This window comes from Dipodomys ordii, unplaced genomic scaffold, assembly GCF_000151885.1.
Source record: "Dipodomys ordii isolate 6190 unplaced genomic scaffold, Dord_2.0 Scaffold33, whole genome shotgun sequence".
Taxonomy (NCBI): Eukaryota; Metazoa; Chordata; class Mammalia; order Rodentia; family Heteromyidae; genus Dipodomys; species Dipodomys ordii.
The window spans coordinates 6,558,942-6,582,404 of NW_012267249.1; the positions used below are offsets into that span (position 1 = coordinate 6,558,942).

The window sequence follows — 23,463 nt, forward strand, 5'->3', positions numbered from 1 at the left end:
CTGGAAGTGGTGCTGTGGCTCAAGTGGTAGAGTGCTAGCCTTGAGCTGAAGAGCTGAGGGACAGCGCCCAGGCCCAGAGTTCAGGCCCCACGACCGGACCAAAAAAAAAAAAGGGAAAAGCAAAGAAAGATAAGGCTGGGCTCTGGAGGCTCACGCTTGTAATCCAAGTTACTCAGGAGGCTGAGATCTGAGGACTGCAGCTCCTAGCCAGGCGGGGCAAGAGCCCCTGACTCTTATCTCCAATAAACCACCCCTCTCCACCCTCACCCCCCACCCCGCAAAAAAGCCGCAAGTGGCGCTCTGGCTCAAGTGGGAGAGCACTAGCCTTGAGAAAAAGAATAGTTAAAATCGTAGAGGCAAGTAAGTCGAATGGTGGCTGCCAGTGACGGCGGCGGGTGACACTGCGAGTCACTGTTCCAAGGAAGGAGAGATCTGTACATGGACGGTGGGAATGGACTCCAGGCCATACGAATGTACTTACCACCACCACACTATACACCTAAATGGTTGTTAGTACATATCACGTGCGTTTTACCACGCTCAAAGCACGTGTCACCTTCTGTGTGACGCCTTTGGGCCACCGGCAAACGCCAACCCAGCTATAAAGCAGGGGGAATACAGAAAGTCGGGAACTTTCCGGAATGGCTTCCGGCGGAAGGGAAAGATGAGAGAGCTGGGGGCGGGCCAAAAACAGTGAAGGGCGGGTACGGAAAGGGCGAGCTTCCGGGGTCCCGTTGCTAAGAAGCAGAGGCGAGTGGGAGGGGCCAGAAACGAGTGAGGTACGGCGTAAGGGTTCCGCCGGTGCGGCCTGTGGGAGACTTACTAAGAGGGGTGTAGGATTTGGAAGCAATCGGAGAGCGCCTCTGCTAGCCGCTAGCGAGGCAGACAGCTGCGGCAGGGTTGTGGCTGCATGGCTCGGGCCTCTCGGAGCGGCTGGAGCCCACAGCAGCGCCACCACCGCCTGCCTCGCGCGCCCTCCCGTGGCGGCCTCCGGTTCTGCTGCTGCCTGGATCTGTACTTGCACACTGAGTCCCCCACAAGGACAATTGTTGCCATGCTGGAAGGACCCATCTTGAAAAAGTTCTTCGGGGGCCTGACTGAGGAAAACATGTGTCCTACGTGGGTCATGGTCAAAGCCGTGGGAGATGGGATCTGGCCTGGGGAAGACTCATCCACAGCCAGCTCTATATTCAACCGTTAAAAGGCCAATCTGAAGCCAGGCGCTGGTGGCACACACCTATAATCCTAGCTACTCAGGAGGCCGAGATCTGAGATCTGAGGATTGCCGTTTGCAACCAGCCGGGCAGGAAAGTTCATGAGACTCTTACAACCACCAAATAGCCAGAAGTGGTGCTGTGGTTCAAGTGGTAGAACATTATTCTTGAGCTGGAAAAGCTCAGGGACAGACCCAGGCCCTGAGTTCAAGCCCCTTGGACCAGCACACACACAGCCAGCCAATCTGAGTCCTGAGTCAAGGTTAAGTACTGAATCCCATGCCTCACCCAAAATCACCCTTGTGTTTCCAGCAGATAGGAATTGAAGGGCCAGGGACCTTGTTTCTATTGTGTATCTGACTGTGAAGGGTCAAAGTAGCCCACTCTCCCCCCCCCCCAGCCTTCACAGAAGCCCATTCCCAGGGCACTTCCTCAAAAATACCACAATCAGCACTCTCAGTGCCTTTCCAATGCCCAGGGAGTAGCCCTACTGTGTGTTCTTACCACAGCCCTTTTTGTGGTACTGTTTTGCTCTTAATCCACTAGATGGCCCCATGGATAGCCAGGTCAGAGGTAGGTTGAAACTAAGGTTTCATACCGGTCTTGGATTCCATAGTATGTGCAGTAGTTACAACTGAGATTCAGGACAGTCTAGGGGCTAGGAATTGGTGACTTCCCTTTTGGTGAGGAAGAAATGAAGCAGGATATATAAGATGAGGAGACAGGGAAATTTTATTTCTATTCTTTTGTGCCAGTATTAGTGCTTAAACTCAGAGCCTGGAAACTGCCACGACTTTTTTCACTTAAGGCTAAATTGCATGTTAATTGGAGAAATCACAGATTTTCCTGATTGAGCTGGTTTCAAATGGTAGTCCTCAGCTATAAGCCTTCTGGGTAAATAGGATTACAGGCAGTTTACATTATTTTTAATAAATATAAAAGGGGTCAGGCTCAGAAATTGGAACCTGGAAGCAACTAGCAAAGTGGTTAAACTGCAAGCAGGGAAGCAAGAAAGAAAAGAATGAAAGGAAGAAAATGGGGCAAAGGGAATAAGTAAAAGCTCAGTGTGAGCCAAACTTTCAGAGGAGCAACTGAGCATTGGCTTGGTATTTGTGATGTGTATTATCATCCAAAGCATCGGGTTTAACTCTGGGCCTGGGCACTGTCCCTGAGCTCTTCAGCTCAAGGCTAGCGCTCTACTACTTGAGCCACAGTACCACTTCTGATTTTCTGATGGTTTATTGGAGATGAGAGTTTCTTGGACTTTCCTGCTGCCTGGGCTGGCTTTGAACCGTGATCCTCAAATCTCAGCCTCCTGAGTAGCTAGGATTACAGGCATGAGCCACCAGCGCCCAGCAAGTGATACCTTTGACAGGCAGCTTGCTCTATAGTTTCAGATAGAAAAGGCTGCCATTGGGGGAGGTCTTAGAAAAAAAGGCCTGCCTGGATGTTCAGGGTTATGATCAGGAGGGCTAATCTGTTGCTGCAGATGAGTGAATGTGACAACACAGGTTCTAAAGCCAGACAGACTTGGGTCTAAAATCTAATTCTAATACTCAATAGCATAACTTTGGGCATGTTGCTTAACTTCTCTAAGCCTTAATTTCTCATGGGCAAAGGTGGTAGTAATAATAATATCTACTTCTTAGAATTATTGTGATGTGACATTGAGTACGTATTCAATAAGTGGTAGCTGTGGCTATGGCCAGTGCTCTCTTTACACAATCCTTGTACCATGTCAATGGCACCACACAGAGGACATTGTGCAGACATGCTAGAGAAATGGGGGAAGGGACTACACTGGCATGGGTCAAAGGCCAAGCAGCCTAGTCAAGAAACTGCTTAGTAATGACCCAAAAAAGCCTTAACTCACAGCAAACTGTCCTGATAGAGTTTGCCTCTTTTCCTTCCTCCTTATCGTCATCCCCATAAGACCTCCTGTAATCTCAGCCACTATGGAAAGTGTAGGGACTGCCTCAGGGGGACTGTGTCCCAGCTCCTGTCCAGTCCTCTCACCTATCAATGTAGAAGTGTATTATCCCAGCTCAGCTGCATTCCCAGGATGCATTTTGGGATGACCATGAACCCAATATTGTGCTGAGACCTTAGGTGACTGTAGGGCCAATGAAAGACTAGACAGTGACAAGCTAGAGGCCCCCATCTTCCCATGCAGGCTGCTCAGCTTCCCAGTTTCCGTACAAAATTACAGGTTCCTGAGATCCATACATGAAAAGCATTTCAAGGTGTATCACAAAAAGTCTCCCAAGGTGAATCACAAAAAGTCTCCCAAGGTGAAAGTTAAGCAAGGTTAAAGTAGAGAAATATTTCCTGCTCCCCAGGCAGTTAATGGAAGTTATCAGCTTCTTTTCTTTCAGAGCTGGAGAAATACATAGTGCTAGCAAACCCCATCCCTTAGGATATGGTTCTGTGTAGCTCACTTGGTATTCTAAAACACATGGGGACAAGAGGTGAGCTTTAGTTGCCGTGTGTGTGTTCACGTGCACACACACATGCTCTGGTCTTGGGGCTTGAACTCAGGGCCTGGGCACTGGCCCTGAGCTGGCTTGCTTGCTTCCTTCCTTCCTTTCTTCCTCCCGCCCTCCCTCCTTCCTTCCTTCTTTCCTTCCTTCATCATGGGGCTTGAACTCTGGGCCTGAGCACTCTCCCTCAGCTCTTCAGCTCAAGGCTAGCGCTCTACCACTTGCTTCACAGGGCCACTTCTGGTTTCCTGGTGGTTATTTGGAGATAAGAATCTCACAGACTTTTCCTGCCCAGGCTGGCTTTGAACAAGGATCCTCTGATCTCAGCCTCCCGAGTAGCTAGGATTACAGGCCTGAGCCACTGGACCCAGCCTCTCTCCTCTCCCCACCTTTTCTCTTTTCTTTTTCTTTCTTCCTCCTTTCCTCCCTCCTTTTCTTGCTTCCCTCTTTTCCCTCCCTCCCTTCTTTCTCTTATTTTGGTACTGAGGAGGGAAACAAAGCTGGGCAAAGCTGTACCACTAAGATATACCCCAGCCCTTGTTTGTTTTGTTTTGAGACAGGGTTTTACTATGTAGTTTGGCTGAACTGGAACCCACTATGTAGCCCAAGCTTGCCTGGATCTATTTCTGCTTCGAAGTGCTGGGATTATAGGCCTGAGCCCACGTGCAAAACTCCATTCTATCCTTGAATGCCCTTCCCTAAACCCTTCAAGCTAAAGTTTCAAAAGACTTCTAATTTCCTTACTCTTGTGACTTCACACAAATCTTGGCTCTCAAGGCTACAAACACCTCTCCAAAGCTCCTCTGGCAAATGTGAAGGTAGCAGGCTTTAAAGAGAAAGCTGCTGGGTGCTGGTGGCTCATTAGTTGGTTGAGATCTGAAGATCATGGTTCAAAGCCCGTCTGAGTGGCAAAGTCCATGAGACTTCAATCAACTTCTAGAAAACCGTAAGTAGGGCTGAGAAGTTGGCTCAGTGGTAGAGCGCTCGCCTTGCATGTTTAAGGCCCTGGGTTCGATTCCTCAGCACCACATAAGCAAAAAGAAAAAAGCCGGAAGTGGTACTGTGGCTCAAGTGGTAGAGCACTAGCCTTGAGCTGAAGAGCTGAGGGACAGTACCCAGGCCAAGAGTTCAGGCCCCACGACCGGACACCCCCCCCCAAAAAAAATAGAAAACCATAAGTGGCACTGTAGATCAAAGTGGTAGAGTGCTAGCCTTGAGCAAAAATACTCAAGGACAGTGCCTGAGCCCTGAGTTCAAGTCCCATGACTAACAAAAAAAACAAAAACAAAGGTAATAAGGGCCTGAACTCTAGTCCTGTTAGGGTGGCATGCTCCTCCCTGTTCCTTTAAGGAACAATAGCAACAAAATATCAACTTAAAAAAAAATTCTCTCCAAGTCTTGAGACAAAGGAGCAAAAGATTTTGAGAAGTAAAAATGAGAGTCTGACTTGTTTTCTGTATTCTCAATATTTCCCTGGACCTCTTTAGGGGTGCAGGGGAAAAGCCTAGAACTTAAAACATCTTAATATTTCTTTTTTTTTTTAAAAAAGGCAAAGAAAAATCTTACCAATACTCAAAGGCAAACAGTTGGTTTCCAAAGAAAAAACCGATTCTGCTAAGAAATTCCCTTCTGTGGAGGGGGAGTTGGAGCTCCTCCCCCAAGCCGGACTGAATCCTTCGCTCTGAGGTCTGAGAAGAGTGAGCCTGGCACCGAGTGAAGGTGGCTATTGTGATTTCCCGGGCGCCGGAAGGGTAGCTCTGTGACCGGGCGTGACCCGACCAGAGGCCCTGGGAGAGAGCAGCCCGGTCCCAGGCTGTACCCTTGACTACAAGGTCGGAGGAGTGGGAGGCGTGTCGGGTCGGACCACCTACTTGAGGCCCCGCCCCCGCGTGACCACGCCCCGTCTGACCACGCCCCTCCCAGCTCCGCGTGCTCGGCTCACTGCTCTCTACTCCCCGGGTGGAGCGGCTAGTCCTGAGCCTGGTCCAGGTGATCGTGGCGCTGGAAGGAGAATCGCTCCCTTCGGGACTTGGTCTGTGACCTCTCCCGGGGTACACAGAACTGCCCCCACCGGCTTCCACCCATCAGCGGATCTAAAAGGACTTGGAGTTTCTAACTAGTGGGCGGTCCCTGGAGCCCAGGTCCGGGTGGCCGTTCGGCCCGGCCCGGCTCGGCCCGGCCCGCCATGGCTGTGCACGCCCGCCGTCTGTGCCACATCGCCTTCCACGTGCCAGCCGGCCAACCCCTGGCCCGAGATCTGCAGCACCTCTTCGGCTTCCAGCCCCTGGCGGCGCGGGAGGCGGGCGGCTGGCGGCAGCTGGCCTTACGCAGCGGAGATGCGGTCTTTTTGGTAAATGAGGGCGCAGGACCCGGGGAGCCACTCTATGGCCTGGACCCGAGTCACTCAGTGCCCAGCGCCACGAACCTGTGCTTCGACGTGGACGATGCGGCCGCTGCTGCCCGGGAGCTGGCTGCTCGGGGGTGCCGCGTGCCTGTGCCCCCGGTGAGCGTGCGGGATGCGCGGGGCGCGGCTGTCTACACCGTGGTCAGCTCGCCGGCGGGCAACCTCAGCCTGACGTTGCTAGACCGCGCCGGCTATCGCGGGCCCTTCTTACCCGGTTTCACATCGGTGTCCCCGGCGCCGGGACTGGGCTGGGTCAGCCACGTGGACCACTTGACCTTGGCTTGCACCTCTGGCAGCTCCCCTACACTCAGGCGTTGGTTCCACGACTGCCTAGGCTTTCGCCACTTGCCACTGAGCCCAGGTGAGGATCCGGACCTGGGTTTAGAGGTGGCAGCAGGGTCCGGGCGCGGTGGGCTGCGACTCACTGCCCTGCAGACTGCGCCGGGCAGCACGGTTCCCACCCTCGTGTTAGCCGAGTCGCTGTCCAGAGCCACCAGCAAGCAGGACCAGGTGGAGCAATTTCTTGTCAGGCACAGGGGGCCAGGGCTGCAGCACGTAGGGCTGTACACGCCCAACATCTTAGAGGCGACTGAGAGGATAGCGGGGGCTGGAGGCCGGCTGCTGACACCTCCAGCAGCATACTACCAACAGCCCGGCAAAGAGGGGCAGATCCTAGCTGCAGGGCACAAGCCTAGCCTTCTGGCCCGGCAAGGAATCCTGCTAGATGGCGATAAAGACAAGTTCCTGCTTCAAGTCTTTACCAAGTCCCTCTTTAATGAAGATACCTTCTTCCTAGAGCTGATTCAAAGACAGGGGGCCACAGGCTTTGGCCAGGACAACATCCGAGCATTATGGCAGTCCGTGCAAGAGGAAGCTACTAGAGCACGGAAAGCCTGAAGCTGGCTGGAGTTAGGCCAGCCATCTTGTCTTGGTGCTCTAGGGTCCCACACCGCCTGCAGGAACTGAGACTCACCCCCGGGAACACCACCCAGCTACTAAAAGCCTTTGCCTTTGGCGCCAGGTGTGGCCTCTATGTCAACAGTTCCACCCAGCAGCTACGTTTCTTACCTGGGTGGGTGGGGCTTTAAAAGGCAAAGCCATACCTTCTTGCAGCTTAATATCAAATATATATGAAAGATAAAAGAATGACACAATTAGGTCACAGCACAGCTTGTTCTTTTTGGAGCCTTTGTGTTTCTGAGTGGATTCCCATCCTCCCCAGTTTTATGATGAATAAGCCTTTGCCTTATGTATTTTTCACTTCATGAGATTATCCCTTAATAAATGATTCAGTGTTTGAGGTAGGAATTTAAGACAAATCCTCTGCGCTTCTCTTCTCCCCAGGAAACAACAGCTCCAGGTGAGAACAGACTGGTCAGAGAGCTCTAGTGTGATCCCCCTGCTCCAATCAGAGCTGACTTGATACCCAGAATGAGAGGGCTGGTTGTAAACCACTAGCAGGTGTGTTCCTGGCAGTTGCCTGGCCTTCACTCCCTCAGGAGAAAAAGTGAATGGATTCTTCTAGATAGAACACCCCTCATCTCCACCTGCCCTGGCGTCTGGGAGCTCAGGCAGTGAAAGTCAGGACTGAGCAGATCTTCATTTTCTGGATCTCCAGGAGTTGGAGAGTAAAGGGACTAGGGAGATTTAAGTTGTAGAAAACTCTGATTCACTACAAAAATAAGTTCTTTATTAAACAACAGGGTTTTCAGGTAAAGGCTTCTAGCATAATTAGGCTGCACTGTTAAGGCTTTGTGAATCAGTAGGGACATGAGGCTGAAAATATTTTTCCAGGACTTGCTGGCCCCGACTAGGTTTTTTCCGACTGGGCATTTTTTGGCTGGATGGCTGGGACCTTTTAGAACCCTGTGCAAAAGTCAACAGTGACAGGTACTGAGGAGACGACATAGGGAATCTCCCCCTTGTCCCTTCCCACTCAATTGATCCCAATCAGCTACTAGCCTGGAATGTTACAGAGCTTTCCACCTGTCTCCAAGTATCTGCTGCTCTTTCTGCCAACTCTTCAAAAGCAGCCAGAGAAAATCTTCCTAAGATGAAAATCTGACTTCTCCATCTACGATGTTTTCTTGGCCTGGCCGACCTGAGCAGGCTCTGCTGACCTCGCCCAATTCTTTCAGTACTGTAAACTACCTTGTATTTCACCTACTTGTGGTTCAGGAAAGAGCATCCTTACTGCTTGACTCGGTTCCCAAACCAGGAGAAAACTACTCATTTCTAGGACCCAGATTAGCAACTTTTCACAAGCAGCCTCTTTTTTTGTCATGGGGCTTGAACTCTGGGCCTGGGTGCTGTCCCTGAGCTCTTCAGCTCAAGGCTAGCACTCTACCACTTGAGCCACAGCGCCGCTTCTGGCCTTTTCTGTTTATGGGGTGTTGAGGAACCAAACCCAGGGCCTCATGCATGTGAGGTAAGCACTCTACCACTGAGCCACCTTCCCAGCCCCTCAAGCAGCCTTTCTTGATCTTTGCCTTCCAGATAGAACTGACAGCTCCCCACCTCGTGTCCTGTAAAACCTACCATAAACAGTGCCCATGCCTGTGACACTACTGCCTTCACCAACTTGTTCTTGTCCCCCTGCGCACAGACCAAAAACTGTTCTTGGGAGTACAGAATATCCACCCATGTGCCAATGACTAAAAACAATGGATTCAAGAGTGGGCAGAGATGTCCGAGTGAGGGCCAGGAAACTCACCTTGCAGCTCCCTGGCTGGTCTTCATACATTTGGAACACCTAGTCAAGAACAGAGGGCAACAGGAACAGGGTGACATCTCTCAAAAGACAAAGACACACACACATGGGGTGACATCTCTCAAAAGACTGAGACACACACACACACTGAGACACACACACACACACACACCCTTCTCTGCCCTCAACCTGTATCAGCCTCAGCACTTTTGTTTAGAATGCGTGCTTTTCTTTTTCTTTCTGTTTATAAGCAATACGTTGATATAGAGCAAGTAAAAAATACGGAAAAGGACAATGAATGTAACAAAGATAGTGCCTTTTTCATAGCAGTGGAAACAGCTGCAGTATGAAATTCTTCTCGAGTCAGCCAGCGAGCACCAGGTGGTAGAGTCTTTGGGGTCTGCCCTTCCAGAGTCACACCATATACAAGATAGGTCAGCTTGATGTGAGAAAAGGTGTGGATCACCTGAGGGGAGGGACAGGGGGCTGAAAAGGGCTTGTGGAGGTCACAAAAGCTTCATTCCAGACCACTCCACGGCTCACTCACCTCCCCAAGGTGCCGAAGGGAGGTGGCTGGGAGCGGCCCAACCCAACTCTTCAGTTCCTGTAGTAGGGCCTTGGCCTTGCGCTGATGTTGCTCAGAGGGCTTCAAGGTTATGGAAGGAAATTCCCACAGTCCTGCCAGCAGACCTGAGAACCAGGGCAGCCAAGTGTGGGTTAAGCCTCAGCTGCTGACTCCGTTCCTCCCTGATGCTCCAGCCACTGCCATCTACTCCCAGTATTCAGGTACCTGAGTTGGGCCTCTGCACCAGCAGAAAGCAGCCTCCCCCTTGGGCTCTGGGCTGCTCCAAAACACAGATGGCAGAACATTCCTCCCTGGGAGGCTTGCGGGTGGCCTTTCGAGGAAAGTTGGTCACTCCCATGGTGGGGTCCCAGGGTTCTGAGGGAGGTGGGCACAGCTGGCATTGTCCAGGGTTCGGAGCTGGGAACAGACATCGCCAATCCTGCTGAGATCAGGGCTTAGAGGCCAAGTCTAGAGAGCAGGGTTGGTCCAGTTGTGCAGAATCTTATTCAGATTAGAGGAAGAGCCACAATGAGGCTTCTATAGACAGCAACCTGACAGGGCTGGGAGAGGCTGGGGTTAAGGTTAGAGCTGACACTCACCACATTCTTCCACATCAGGACTGCCTGGCAGGCTTCGTGAAACTGACAGCTGTTCCTGCTCTACCTGAGAGGCACAAGGCAGTGTGGCATGGGGTGCAGATCACTCACTAGGGCCTCTGACTGCCCCTTCCAAGAAGCTCACCTTCTGGCGTGCCCAGCACAGGTCCTGTATTGGACACTGGCTGCAGAGAGGGCGCTGTGGGGTACACACTGTGGCACCTAGCTCCATGGCTGCTTGGTTGAAGTCCCCTGGCCGGGCAGGGTCCACCAGCTGCTGGACTAGGCTCCTAAAAGAAAGGACACCAGAATAAACCAAAGACCCTTTGAAGATACTCCCCCCAATTTCCTGATATCCCAGTATCCTACCAGAGCTGCTGAGAGACAAAGGTGCTGCTGGAATCAGCACCAATGGCTCGGACACGGCACAACACCCGTATTACATTCCCATCCACCACACCGGTTGCCTGGCACAGAGGAACCCAAGAGTCAGTCTGGGCTTGAGGAAGCAGGGTCGGCACACACAAAGTACAGGTGGACGATGGGCTCACCTGACCAAAGGCAATGGAAGCAATGGCGCCAGCTGTGTACCGGCCCACACCAGGCAGAAGCTTCTGCAGGGTCTCTGCTGTACGTGGCACATGGCCCCCTAGCTCCTCAACCACCTGAATGAGGTAGGAAGGTTCAAGGTGAGACGTGCCAGAGTTCCTACCCCTTCCCTTCTCCATCACCCCTTTACCTTCCGCGCTCCCTCCTGTAGCCTCCGGCCTCGGGAATAGTAACCCAGGCCTGCCCAAAGCTGGTTCACCTCCTGTAGGTGAGGTTAGAGCCAAAGGATCAGTGGTCTGTTTCTCAGTTGCCCCCACTTCCTGTACCCAAGGGTGGCTCTCACCTCCAGGGAAGCACTTGCCAGGTCCTGCAGTGTTGGCCACTTCTACAGCTCCAAGGCAGACATAAAGAGATGAGGTCAAGGGTGAGGGTAATGGAAGAAGCACTTTCTATATCCAACCCCCAAATACAGGCTCATGTGGGGTCTGACCCAACTCTCCCCTCCCTCCCCTGGCATCACCTGCATCCATCGGGTATAGTAGTTGATCACTGTGGCAACCTGGGTCTGCTGCAACATAACCTCTGACACCCACACTAGGGAAGAGGGGCAGGCGTAAGGGCACTACTAACCTGCCTAGCTCCTAGCCCCCAGCCCAAAGGATTTCCAGGCAACCCTGTTCTCAAGAGATACTGACCAGCATATGCTCTCCTGTCCAAGTCAGCCTCATCTTCTGCCTGTCAATGCAACCCAGGTTGGGAATTAGTGTGAAAGGGGCTGGGTGTCAGCTTTCTGCTCTTCTGTCCCTGCTTACCCTTATCCTTGCCTGCTTACCCATCTTCTCCAGGGTAGGTCCCGCTTCTCTCGATCATACCAGCTCAACAGGCTATTCCGAAAGACTGTGACTTCAGCTGTGTCTCTGAATAGATGGTACAGGCAGACAGAGGCCCGCAATACTTCATTCTGCTTGATCAGGCCTGTAGAAGCCCCAGGGTACTCAGGAATCACCACTGAACAGGCTGTGTACCAGGAACCAAGGGAACAACAGCCCATGGCAGTGTGCTCGCCCTTAGGACTTTCCCACCCCAACACCTTGCTTAATCTTTGGAGCTGGTATCAGACCTTAGGGTCTCTAGTTATATGTATAACCTCAATTTTCTCAGAGCGATACTGCTGGCTCTGTTGTTTCTGGTCCACAATGAATATCCAATGGTTTCAGCTAGATATAGTATATACCCATGTAGCGGTATATATTTCTTTGTTAAAAAAACAAACAGCTGGGTGCTAGTAGTGTATGCCTGTGATCCTAGCTACTCAGGAAGCTGAGATCTGAGGATTAAAGTTCAAAGTCACCCTAGGAAGACAAATCTGAGACTCTTATCTCCAATTAACCAGCAAAAAGCCAAAGTAGAGGTATGGATCAAGAGGTAGAGTGCCAGTCTTGAGCAAAAGAACCAAGCAAGAGGGTGAGTGTGAGTTCAAGCCCCAGTACCAACACAAAAAAACACAAAAATCTGTCCAAAGAAACAAATGAACACTTTCAATCTCATAAACTCATTTGACATCATGAAGGCCACATGAAAGAAGAAATACAGACTACTTTACCTTGTTACTGGAAAGAAAGCAGCCAGACCAACTCTTTCAAAGTCACGTAGTAACAGAGAATTAGACCCTTAGATTCCTAATACCAGGCTCCTTTCCCAGCTTGAATCTGCCCTTTATTGTGGTAAAACTAGTTCCTTGTAACTTTGGCTAGGACAAGTTCCTTACCATCAGGGGCAGAAGGCTTGGCCTGGGTGCTATTGAGAGCATGATTTTCCCTTCCCTCCAGACAGGCTGCCTGCTTCCTGTGACTTCTCACAGCTGCTCGGGGCTTCTTCATGATGTCCTGGAACACATACACAGCCAAAGTAGTCACAAGGAAGCTGAACCTTGGGGTGCTGCAGAATCCCAGACACCTCTTGTCCTACATCACTTATATAGTATGAAGTTTTCACAGTCACTCTCATAGTGCCCATGGTTTTGCTCCTAGCTGGCTGTGGCAGTGAAATATGACCAGCACAGTTGAGCAAATGGTTTCAGGGGACCATCATACTGATAGCCCCAGATACATACAGAACAAGAGGGCAGGACGATGATAGGCCAAGAACCAAAGTCTTCTGTTGGGAAACAGTGTGTATAATAGTTGTTTTGGGGTATCTGGGATCATGGTGGTGGATAAGAGGTTTTTCCTAATCACCTCATGTACTGTGGTTATACTGAAGAAGCCTTTAGTAATCATCTAGTTCAAAGCCTTCATTTGAAAGGAGAAATCAAGAATTAGAGAAGGAGGGCTGAGAATGTGGCTTAGTAGTAGAGTGCTTGCCTAGCATGCATGAAGCCCTGGGTTCAATTCTTCAGTATCACATACACAGAAAAAGCTGGAAGTGGTGCTGTGGCTCAAGTGGTAGAGTGCTAGCCTTGAGCAAAAGCTCAGGGACAGTGCCCAGGCTCTGAGTTGAAGCCCAAGGACTGCAAAAAAAAAAAAAAAAAAGAAGAATGTGGCTAAGGTGGACCTTGTTAAAATGTTACTTGACCAATGACTTGCAGCAGTTAGAACAAGTAATTGTGGACACCTGTGGAAAGTAAGAAGTCACTGGAAAGGTCTGGCATGTTAGTAGTACAACAACAGGCCAGTGGTTACAATGGAATGAGGGAAGGTAAGTTACAGGAGATAGGAGATGGGGTGGGTAGCACCATAAAGTACTTTCTGGAAGGCTTTGGCCGTCACACCGCTTGCTCTTGAAGTAAAAGCCAATCCTCTACATAGAGTTTTTGTTTTGTTTTTGTTGGTCGTGGGGCTTGAACTCTAGGCTTGGGCGCTGTCCCTCAGCTCTTCAGCTCAAGGCCAGGGCTCTACCACTTGAGCCATAGCACCACTCTCAGCTTTTTCTGCTTATGTGGTGCTGAGGAGTCGAACCCAGGGCCTCATGCATGCAAGGCAAGCACTCTACCACTGAGTCACCTTCCCAGCCCTAAATAGTGTTCTGAAGGTCAACGGGTCAGGGCTCCACATGCCTCGACCTTTCTCACTATGCTTTAGCTACTTTTGTCAGAATTTAATTGCTTCAAGCTCCAAAGTTGTATACTTTTAGGCCTCGCACCATCTATTTCTTCTGGAGAGGATTTTCTAAGTTTTTCCTAACATTTAATCATTTCCAGCTCCTGACTTAAAAATCAAGTCTTCCTGTCTTATTCTCTTCATATAGTTCTCTACTGATGCTCTTTTTTTTTTTTTTGGTCTGGTCGTGGGACCTGAACTCTGGGCCTGGACGCTGTCCCTCAGCTCTTCAGCTCAAGGCTAGCACTCTACCACTTGAGTCACAGAGCCACTTCCGGTTTTTTTCTTTTTTGCTTATGTGGTGCTAAGGAATCGAACCCAGGGCCTCATGCATGCAAGGCAAGCGCTTTACCACTAAGCCACCTTCCCAGCCCTCTACTGATGCTCTTACACCAATTGTAATTTTACATTTACTCATGATTCAGTGTGTTTACCTTGTCTATAAAAACAAAACAAAAAGCAAATACCCCCCCACACAGAAAAAAAACCATAAGGGGACAAAACTAGGTTTGTTATGTCCCCAAAGTCAGTGTTAGATAAACTGCACACAACAAATACTTGTCAAATTAATTAACCTGCTGGGCATTGGTGATTCACGCCTACAATCCTAGCTACTGAGGAGACTGAGATCTGAGGATCCTGGGCTGACTGGCCCAGTGAGACTAATAGCTGCACTTAGCCAAAAAAGTCAGATGTGAAGGTGTGGCTCAAGTGGTAGCACACAGTCTTGAGGGAAAGAGCCAAGAAAGAGCAAAAGGCGCTGAGTTCAAGCCCTCATACTGAAGTAGACAAAGTTACCCTTTCTGGTGGAGGCACTTTGCTTCATACAGTTGGGGCTATCTGAATCAATAGGCCCCAAGGTTGTTTTGTTTTGTTTTTTCTGCCAGTCATGGGGCCTGAATTCTGGGCCTGGGCACCGTCCCTCAGCTCTTCAGCTCAAGGCTAGTGCTCTACCTACCATGTGAATGACAGAGCCACATCCGGCTTTTTCTGCTTATGGGTGAGGAATCGAACCTAGGGCCTCCCAGGGCATCTTGCATGCAAGGCAAGCGCTCTACCCCTGAGCCACCTTCCCAGCCCCACAAGGCATTTTTAAATAACAACACAGAAGGGGTAGTGACAGGATGTCATGATTCCTACACAACTAGAAAGCAATTGGTCAGAAGTTGATGTCAGCCCACCTGGACTTTTGTATATCTTATTAATGCCTATTTTGTGTGTAACCAGCTCGTATAAAACCCTGGCCCTCTCCCAACTAGGGAATCCAAGCTTCTGTCACTAGCCTGGTTCCGGTCGCTGGCAATAAATTCCTTTATCCTCTCTAAAAAGAGGTCTTGATGCTGTTCTGCATTGCCTCAACAATACCAAGCAAGCAAGCACACGAACATTAATTTAGCCAGATGAGGGAAGGGTTAAAGGAAATGATTCCTTTTTCAGGATGGGAAAAATCCAAAGAAACTCTAAGTAAAGTTGAAGACAAACTAGAAAGAAATGAACATCCCAGGAGAAAGGATTGGTGGGCATTGGGTGTGGCAGGTAGAACCCCCAGGAAAGGACGAGTCTTCAGTAGGGTCATCTATCCTACAGTAGCAGGAATCAAGCCCAAACACCCTTTAGGTCAGTAATAGCTTCACAAGTAGCCATCCCTGCTACCAGAGGCTTTACTCAAGTCACGTTATCACTTGCTTAGATCATCTCAAAAGGTCCTCTAATTGTCGACAGCTACCCTTCTGCAGCCTGGTCTTGTGGAACACTCCCCAAACTCTTTCAGTTCCTGGACGGCACTAAGCATTCGTTCTGGCTACTTGCCTTGCCCAAAACACCGTTCTTTTCTCGACAGGCCCTTCTTGTTACCTAATTGATAGGAATGCTTTAAGCCCGGTTTAGGCAGAGCCCCCTTCTTTGGGCCGACTACCCTGCCCACCCCAACCCGCGGGCTCCGCTCTAGAAAGCCACAGCTCCCACGCCTCCACCGGGCGCGCAGGAATAGAAATTACCTCTAAGGTTGTCTCCCGCGCGCGACTTCCGACACTCCAGGGGGCGTGGCTTCGGCCAATCCTGGCTCGAGCCGGACGTACCAGCCAATAGGCTCTCAGCGCGCGCCCGGCCTACTTCCCGCACCAGACCCGGGAGGTCTGAGCGGAAGTCTGACTCCTCGGCCACCCCCCCCCCCGCGGCAGAGACCCCGCCCCATCCCTGCTAGGCCGTGTCGCGACTGGAAACAAAGCGGAAGTCCCGCGTACCCACAGAATCCAGTGAGGGACGCGTGCCGTCATGGCTGCTGGCAGTGAAGATGGCGTAGCTCCAGCTCCAATGGCCTCCGATGGTGAGTGGCTTTCCTGGGGGTCACCCTAAAAGCTTCTGCGGCTCAGTAAGGGAAAAGCCTCGAGACCATAGTTCTAGAGGCTGACCTGAAGCTGCCGTGAGTTAGCCCTTTCCTTCTTAGGCAGCCACGAGGAGACTACAGGTCCCGGCATGCATTGCGCCTGCCTGCAAAGACCGAAGGGGTGGAAGCTTTGTAAAGGCCGAGGAGGGGCATGCTGGGAGATGTGGTCTGAGTGGAGCTCATAATTTTAGTAGTTGGGAATCTGTCGAGCCGGTGGGGTTTTTGAACCAGAAGTAGGACACGTTGATAGCTCTGGTGTAGGGCATTTATCAGGCTTTGAAGCAAACCAGGAACTGCCGCTTATAGCTGTCGGGGCCTCCTGGGAACTGTAGTGTGCAGCCTCGTATGTTTAGGGGATGGATTTTGTTTTGCTTTTTTTCTTTTGACACATGATTGGTTTTGTAGCCTAGGCTGGCTTCACAGTCGAGGCCCTATTATCAGAGTGCTGGGATTAAAGGCTTACACCACCCATCCTCGCTCAAGGATTTTAAATTCCAAGCCCTGCAGAATATTTCCTGCAAGGGGTAAGGAAAAATCAAAGATGTTCCCTTCAACCTTACCTATCCACTGATAGGGATTCTGAGAAAGTAACTTCTTCCCAAAGTTTTACTAAAGTCATTGGAAGACCCAACTGTTCTCTTCCCAAACTCAGGGCACTGCCCACTCTGATATATGTGCAGAACACATAGGGTAGGAAAAAAGAGCTTGAGGTAAAGGGAAAAAGCTACCAATGGGGTCCCCGCAACCTAGCTTGGTGTCTGTTCCCTTGGGGTCTTGCCAGAACATGAACATCCACCACCCTCCTTATGCCTAGGAGGTGTCAACAGAAGCATAAAATCTAAGGAGGAGATAGTAGTCCAAGTTCCTGTGGTAGATGTGCAAAACGATAACTTCAAAGAGATGTGGCCATCCCTCCTGCTGGCCATAAAGACATCTAGCTTCGTGGCTGTTGACACGGTGAGGCATGGGAAACAGGGAGGGCAGGTGTTGAGAAGGGACTGGTGCTGGGGACCAATCACAACCCTACCTTTACCCACTCATAGGAGCTGAGTGGGCTAGGGGACAGGAAGAGTTTGCTGAACCAGTAAGTAAGCCTTCTCTTTAGTCCCAGCCCCAGCAGAAGGGATAGATCTCAGCCCTGGAGGGGTGGGTCTATGTTCGAGTCCTGTGTGGTTTGGGTCCTTCATGAAGCTAAATCAGCTACAACCACTCCAAAAACCAATTTTAAGGTGCATTGAAGAACGTTATAAGGCTGTGTGTCATGCTGCCAGGACCCGTTCTGTGCTGTCGCTGGGCCTCGCCTGCTTCAAGCAACAGCCAGATAAGGTATGAACTATCTAATCCCCATCCCTGATCTGTGGCAGAGATCCACAGGAGGGAACACTGGGTGTAAGGTTTTTTAATCTCAAGTCTTGATATAGCCCTCTTTCTCAGGGTGAACATTCCTACCTGGTCCAGGTGTTCAATCTCACTCTGCTGTGCACGGAGGAGTATGTTATAGAACCAAAATCTGTGCAGTTCCTGGTACAGCATGGCTTCAACTTTAATCGGCAGTATGCCCAGGGCATCCCCTACCATAAGGGCAATGACAAGGTAGGTATCCAATTTCCCTAGCCTTTCTTTGTCTGCTGGAAACCTGTTTCTTAGTGAGTATGGGGAATCACCATGGACAAGGCTGAGGAGACAAGACATACTATATGTAGCACTGGGTTGGGTATGAGGAAGAACTTTCCAGATGAGGGAACTAGAGAGCAGTAGTCCATAGAAGGAACTCTCTGCTTCCCACTGACCCCCTCTTCCCTTTCCACCTAGGGTGATGAGAGCCAGAGCCAGTCAGTGCGAACCTTGTTCCTGGAGCTGATTCGAGCCCGCCGGCCCGTGGTGCTGCATAATGGTCTTATAGACTTGGTGTTCTTGTACCAGAACTTCTATGCCCACCTGCCAGAAAGCCTGGGAACCTTCACTGCTGACCTCTGTGAGATGTTCCCAGCAGGCATTTATGACACCAAATATGCTGCAGAGTTTCATGCCCGATTTGTGGCCTCCTACTTAGAATACGCCTTCCGGAAATGGTGAGGGAAAGGGGTAGGGTCTTGTATGAGCAAATTTCATTCACTTAATATTTATGGAGTGCTTACCATGTTCTAGGCATTGTTTTTAGTTGCTGAGGATTCAGCAGTACAATGAACAAATCAGACAAAACTCCTGCCTCTCATACATGTTAGTGGAACAATACCCTCTTCTGCTGTTTCAGTGAACGGGAAAATGAGAAACAGCGGGCAGCTGGCAGCCCTCACCTTGTCCTGGAGTTCTGCAGCTATCCTTCTAGCATGAGGGCTCATATTGACTACCGCTGCTGCATGTCCCCTGCAACCCACCATCGTCATCCCACCAACATCTGTGACAAATTCTCGGTGAGAACTCTTGTCCATTTCCTGGGGAGAGGGGAGGCTTTGACATTTGGAACTCCTTCTAAGCCTCTTTCCTACCTCTAGGCCTATGGCTGGTGCCCTCTAGGACCACAGTGTCCTCGCTCCCACAATATTGATCTTATCATTGACACCGATGAGGCTGTGGCAGAGGACAAGCGGCGACGGCGACGACGTAAAGAAAAACGGAGGAGGGCTTTGATGAACCAGCCTGGGACAAAGACCTCTGGAGAAACTGAGGATGGTCCTCCCACTAAGCAGGTCTGTGGGGATGGTGTGAAGACTGAGGAAATTGAACAAAAAGTGGCCGAAGATGAAGCCAAGGACCAGAGTTGCTGTGAGCAAGATCATAAAAATGATTTGGGGATGGAGCTTAAGACAACCCAGCCTGGAATAACTGACATGACTACCTCAGAAGTGCCAGGAAGTCAAGTCAGTCCTAACCCAGTGCCTGGGGATGGATTGCACCGGGCTGGTTTTGATGCCTTTATGACAGGTTATGTGATGGCCTTTGTGGGAGTGAGCCAGGAACTCCAGTCCTGCAGCTCTGGACCCTGGCTACCTGAATGTCACAACAAAGTGTATCTGAGTGGCAAAGCTGTGCCTCTCACAGTGGCCAAAAGCCAGTTCTCCCATTCCTCCAAAGCTCACAACCAGAAGATGAAGCTGGCTTGGGGCAACAGCTGACCCAGCTTCTACCTGGCACTCTCCCCAGGAAGAGAAACAAAATAGAACAGAGTTGTTGAGTCTCTCTAGTCTCCGAATACACTTTCAACTAAGAGAGTTGAGAGTGGATAAAGGGGGACAGGGTGAAGGAGCCTTGGCAGAGATCCTGCTGCATTGTTCCTGGACCTTTGCTTTACCTCAGAGGCTGAGGTATAAGAGTTCAAGTAAGAAGGCTGACCAGCACCTGCAATATCATCTTTATTTTCAAATCTGAAAGTGTCTTGGGAAAGCTTTTACCCCCCAAAAATCAACAGAAACAAGTTATGAAAATATTTTGACCAACTTCATTCTTTGGTTATTTCTTATTGCGGCTCTGTAAGGACAGATTGTTCCCGAAGCTCCAGCTATAGCAGGAAGGGAAGAAAATCAGTCCAGGTATAAACCGTTTAACCAACTGGTTGTATCACCTGTTAACAAAATACTTAGAGCAGGCCCTAAGGCCTACAAAACCAGCCCCCACTCCCAACCACAAGGCTGAAAGTCTTATGAGGCAGAACATTAAGACTCCTTTATAAATAGGAAAATAGATTAATCAACTGGAAAAGGTCTTTGAATAGGTTAGCTAAGAGCCATGACCACCATGTTACCTTGCCCCGCCCCCTTGCATAGAAATGTAGTGGTGTGGTCTGACCATGCAGTAAGTGCAAACAGCAATTATTCAAGTGTCTTAGACATACTGGCAAGAAGCACCCCAGTCTTCAAGTCTGAAAAACAGCCATGCCTATTAGGGCCTCCTGGTCAGCTTTGAGTTCCTTCCAGTAGCTTATATGCCCCAAGAAAGGGGAAAAGAGACCTAGGGCAGGAAAGAACTGGGGTAATAGCCACCTGCCAGCTCATCCTAGAACTAGGAGTCCAGTGCGGAAAGTACACTAGAAACCAACAGGTGGGAGTTGGAGCTCCTTGCTAGATGTCTGAGGCTTAGTACCAATGGTTGGCCCTAACTAGAATGCCTCTCTCACTGCTGCTTCATCTCATATGTGCCATTGGGTCCTGGAAGCCCAAAAGCTAAGCAGCCTGCCTGCTCTGTGGGCTCCAGAGAAAAGTCAAGGCTGTGCACCTATGGCTTCAGCTGAAGCTCCATCCCCAAAGTGTAGACAGGGACTAACCTCCCTCACCCATCCTTTTCTCCCTGGGTTTGTGGGCCTATGCTTGAGACAGAGGAGGGGATTGCAACCAAGTCCCATGGTCTTACTTCTTCAACCTCCATCTCCTCAGAGGCATTTCCAAGGCCTGAGCTGGTCCCCTTGGGCTTGGGCCCAAAACCATTTTCTTCTTGGTTAGAGCAGTCCATTGCCTCATGGGCTACAGCAGCTGGAAGGACAGATGCCCGGAATGGTGGGATCTCTCTTACTTTATACTTATGACTACTGAGGCGTGGTGGGGGCCCATCAGATAGCGATTCTTCACGGCCTGCAAATGGACAAGCCTCTTGATGCAAGAACTCTGGTGAACCAGGCAAAGAACGCCACCGGCGGGCAGGTGGAGCCAGAGGCTCCTGCCAATCAGCCAGGGGCATTGTTGCAGGGCCTGGTGCATCCAGGTCGAATACCAGGGAGATGACAGACTTGCTGGGTAGGTCAAAGAGCTTGATCTTGCCACCTTTGAGGTCCTGGCGAGCACTAAAAGGGTTAACTTTGGGAGTGCGTGTAGCACCATCTCGTGGCCGGTAGTAGGGGTCCAAAACACTCACTGTACGCGAGGGCTTACGAGAGAAGATGTCTGACTGGCTTCGAGACAGCCAAATAGTACGTCTTGGACGTGGGGACTTGTATGGAATCTTGTCATCCAGTGAGCTTAGTCGCTTCCCCCCAGGAACTTTCTCCAAGAGTCCTGAATAACAGTGAGTCAAGCCTGGGTTATTCTCACTAGACATAATAAACAAAGCTATCACTTATTACAGTATTTTCTCTCTGGAAAGCAAAGTACCGTTGTCTCATTTCATCAGCAAGGAAATATTCAGAGAAGGGAAGGAATGTGTCAATTTAACTACTGTTTGAGACTCTGTGATCTCATGGCCCTCCCCTCTTACTTAGCTAAGGACCTGAGACTTTGTGATGAATAGTCCTAGAGGGGAAGATCCTCCAGGCTAATTTCCTCCCTTGGGGTCAGGTTGGGCTGCCTGTTTGGAACTCTTACCCTTAGCTGTAGGTTGCAGCTTTTTGTCCCTCTCCAGCTCTTCTTCCCGCAGGCGGCTCATGATTTCCTCCAGGGTCCTCTCAATCTCCACAAAGGATGGGCGCAGTTTGGGGTCCATCTGTAGGCATCCACACTAGCCGTGAGTTTTACCCTCATTTTCCCACCCCAAAGGTAGAATTTCAGTGTATTGCTCTTTTTTAAAGATTCAGATGTTCAGCTAAGAGATCTCTACTGAGGCCACAGTTCTTAGGGTGATACCTAGAACTATGGTCAGAAAGGAAACTATTGTCTACTATACTTCCTTATCTCAGTCCTCAGTCTGCTTTACCCCTCCAAAAGCATCTCTCTCTTTTTTTTTTTTTGGTCAGTCTTAGGGCTTGAACTCTGGGCCTGGGTGCTGTCCCTCAGCTCTTCAGCTTAAGGCCACCATTCTACTTGAGCCACAGTGCCATTCCGGTTTTCTGGTGGTTAATTGGACATAAGTCTCACGGACTTTTCTGCCCTGGCTGGCTTTGAACCACGATCCTCAGATCTCGGACTCCTGAGTAGCTAGGATTACAGGCATGAGCCACTGGATCCCAGCAAACGTGATTCTTCTTCTTCTTCTTTTTTTTTTTTTCCCATACTGCTAATTTGGTTTTACCCTTTGGTCCTAAGTAGTCTGGCTCAGATCTGTATAAAATGAAGGCCATGGGCTGGGAAGGTACTCAGTGGTAGAGTGCTTGCCTTGCATGCATGAGGCCCTGGGTTGGATTCCTCAGCCACCACATAAGCAGAAAAAGCCAGACGTGGCACTGTGGCTCAAGTGGTAGAGCGCTAGCCTTGAGCTGAAGAGCTGAGGGACAGTGCCCAGGCCCATAGTTCAGGTGCCAGGACTGGCCAAAAAAAAAAAAAAAGAAGGCCAATAAGAAGAACCTTTTTTAATGTGTCTTTGGACTGGCTAGAGCCCAGTTTAATAGCAAAACCACACCACAGTGCTATCAAGGTAAGGGATGGTGGGTCTGCCCTGCAGGCTGAAGATTAGGAGCCAGTTTTCCCTTCTCTTGGTCCAAAGTCCTCAGCCTAGCTTTACCCTGAGGAGGAACTGTGGTTGGTGTTTAACACATCTAGAGAAAAATGAGGCTAAGGAATTTGTAGCCTTTCCTTACAGTCATGATCAGGTAAAAAGAATATAACCAGCTCCTGAAACAAGGCCAGAGGATAAAGATACTCACATTACAGCAGTTGAAGGTGAGCTGCAGAAAGTCTGGGGGGCAGTCTCCCACCATGTGCTGGAAAGCGTCATAGTCCAGCCCAAAATTCTGTCATTTGGGGAAGGTATAGGGACATGGGTAGATGCCATCAGTCCCCATCCCCCCACCCCTACCACCCATCCTGGAGCTGCCTCTAAGAAGTAGCCATAGAATGAGTTCAGCCACTCTACCCCAAGAAGAAAATAGTTCCACAGCCTCAAACCAGCCCTAGCCCATGGCACTGGTCTGCATGCCTACTGCTCACCTCTGTGCGGGGAAGGTAGTCTGGATCAGCCTGGATGCGGGCGATGATCTCGCAGAGGATGATACCATAAGAGAACACGTCCGCCTGGTGGGTAGTTAGACCTCTGTTTCCCTCTCAGTGGACTGAGGGGTGGAGTATTGCTCCCTCAATTGCCCATGTCTGAGCCTTATTGCCCATATTTCATCCAAGTCAGAAAGGATGTTGATCCTCACCCTGGGCTCTTTCTGCTATCAGTGCATTCTAAGGAGTACCAAGCCTGAGATTCTCCACTTACCTTCTCATTGTAGGGCTCATCTCGAAGAACTTCAGGTGCCATCCAGAAGGGTGAGCCCACTACAGCCAACTTCTCACATCCCATGCTGTGGAATGAAAGTGGAAGGAAGTGAGCTTGCCCAGTACAATGGGGTATTTTTTTTTTTATGAGTTGTGGGGCTTGAACTCTGGGCCTGGCGCTGTCCCTCAAGCTCTTCAGCTCAAAGTGAATGCTCTACCATTTGAGCCACAGTACCACTTTCCTGGTGGTTAAGTGGAGATAAGAGTCTCATAGACTTTCCTGCCTGGGCTGGCTTTGAATCATGATCCTCAGACCTTAGCCTCCTGAGTTGCTAAGATTACAGGCATGAGCCACTGGCGCCCAGCACAATGGGATATTTTGATGGTTGGAAATTCTTTT

General features: G+C 50.2%; 4 protein-coding genes across 13 annotated transcripts in view; 2 read left to right on the top strand and 2 right to left on the bottom strand.

The window, feature by feature from the left end:
* Positions 1 to 5,681: 5,681 nt before the first annotated feature.
* On the top strand, positions 5,682 to 7,416 carry Hpdl (4-hydroxyphenylpyruvate dioxygenase-like). The gene has a single exon (XM_013016857.1). The coding sequence runs from the start codon at positions 5,880 to 5,882 to the stop codon at positions 6,993 to 6,995; it is 1,116 nt and encodes a 371-aa protein (XP_012872311.1). The 5' UTR covers positions 5,682 to 5,879; the 3' UTR covers positions 6,996 to 7,416.
* Positions 7,417 to 7,766: 350 nt separating this feature from the next.
* Mutyh (mutY DNA glycosylase) lies at positions 7,767 to 15,921 on the bottom strand. 6 transcript variants are annotated; one of them, XM_013016921.1, is made up of 17 exons: positions 15,860 to 15,921; positions 12,287 to 12,404; positions 11,351 to 11,493; positions 11,214 to 11,253; positions 11,039 to 11,112; positions 10,862 to 10,903; positions 10,709 to 10,780; positions 10,521 to 10,634; positions 10,339 to 10,436; positions 10,115 to 10,259; positions 9,973 to 10,036; positions 9,599 to 9,790; positions 9,356 to 9,498; positions 9,125 to 9,274; positions 8,812 to 8,850; positions 8,655 to 8,693; positions 7,767 to 7,964 (listed from the first exon to the last, which is right to left on the bottom strand). In XM_013016921.1, the coding sequence occupies exons 1-17, from the start codon at positions 15,890 to 15,892 to the stop codon at positions 7,830 to 7,832; spliced, it is 1,641 nt and encodes a 546-aa protein (XP_012872375.1). In that variant the 5' UTR covers positions 15,893 to 15,921; the 3' UTR covers positions 7,767 to 7,829. The 6 variants fall into 6 exon arrangements, with proteins under 6 accessions (XP_012872375.1, XP_012872371.1, XP_012872372.1 ...); XM_013016917.1 differs by having other exon boundaries at positions 11,351 to 11,535; XM_013016918.1 differs by lacking the exon at positions 15,860 to 15,921 and adding an exon at positions 15,614 to 15,750 and having other exon boundaries at positions 11,351 to 11,535.
* On the top strand, positions 15,858 to 19,444 carry Toe1 (target of EGR1, member 1 (nuclear)). Of its 4 annotated transcripts, none has more exons than XM_013016925.1 (8): positions 15,858 to 15,942; positions 16,817 to 16,959; positions 17,046 to 17,086; positions 17,232 to 17,328; positions 17,437 to 17,595; positions 17,815 to 18,074; positions 18,257 to 18,416; positions 18,498 to 19,444. In XM_013016925.1, the coding sequence occupies exons 1-8, from the start codon at positions 15,891 to 15,893 to the stop codon at positions 19,116 to 19,118; spliced, it is 1,533 nt and encodes a 510-aa protein (XP_012872379.1). In that variant the 5' UTR covers positions 15,858 to 15,890; the 3' UTR covers positions 19,119 to 19,444. The 4 variants fall into 4 exon arrangements, with proteins under 4 accessions (XP_012872379.1, XP_012872378.1, XP_012872380.1 ...); XM_013016924.1 differs by having other exon boundaries at positions 15,873 to 15,942; positions 16,784 to 16,959; XM_013016926.1 differs by lacking the exon at positions 15,858 to 15,942 and having other exon boundaries at positions 16,909 to 16,959; positions 17,424 to 17,595.
* Positions 19,408 to 23,463, bottom strand: part of Tesk2 (testis-specific kinase 2) — a 126,916-nt gene continuing 122,860 nt past the window's right edge. Inside the window, exons 7-12 of one of the 2 annotated variants that reach the window (XM_013016916.1) lie at positions 23,065 to 23,149; positions 22,791 to 22,874; positions 22,508 to 22,594; positions 21,294 to 21,411; positions 20,350 to 20,987; positions 19,408 to 19,501 (exon numbers count right to left, since the gene is read on the bottom strand). In XM_013016916.1, coding sequence (XP_012872370.1) covers positions 19,460 to 19,501; positions 20,350 to 20,987; positions 21,294 to 21,411; positions 22,508 to 22,594; positions 22,791 to 22,874; positions 23,065 to 23,149 — 1,054 coding nt within the window. In that variant the 3' untranslated portion in view covers positions 19,408 to 19,459. Of the gene's footprint in view, positions 19,502 to 19,540; positions 20,988 to 21,293; positions 21,412 to 22,507; positions 22,595 to 22,790; positions 22,875 to 23,064; positions 23,150 to 23,463 lie in introns of those variants that run through there. The other variant, XM_013016915.1, reaches the window with a different exon arrangement.

Coding starts and splice junctions, on each gene's coding strand:
- Toe1 (XM_013016924.1), top strand. CDS start 15,891: ATGGCTGCTGGCAGTGAAGATGGCGTAGCTCCAGCTCCAATGGCCTCC. Junction 15,943..16,783: donor AGCTCCAATGGCCTCCGATG/GTGAGTGGCTTT, acceptor GGGTCTTGCCAG/AACATGAACATCCACCACCC. Junction 16,960..17,045: donor GCTTCGTGGCTGTTGACACG/GTGAGGCATGGG, acceptor ACCCACTCATAG/GAGCTGAGTGGGCTAGGGGA.
- Hpdl (XM_013016857.1), top strand. CDS start 5,880: ATGGCTGTGCACGCCCGCCGTCTGTGCCACATCGCCTTCCACGTGCCA.
- Mutyh (XM_013016917.1), bottom strand. CDS start 15,892: ATGACGGCACGCGTCCCTCACTGGATTCTGTGG. Junction 10,781..10,861: donor TGGCAAGTGCTTCCCTGGAG/GTGAGAGCCACC, acceptor CCTCACCTACAG/GAGGTGAACCAGCTTTGGGC. Junction 7,965..8,654: donor TGAAGGCAGTAGTGTCACAG/GCATGGGCACTG, acceptor ACTTTTGCACAG/GGTTCTAAAAGGTCCCAGCC.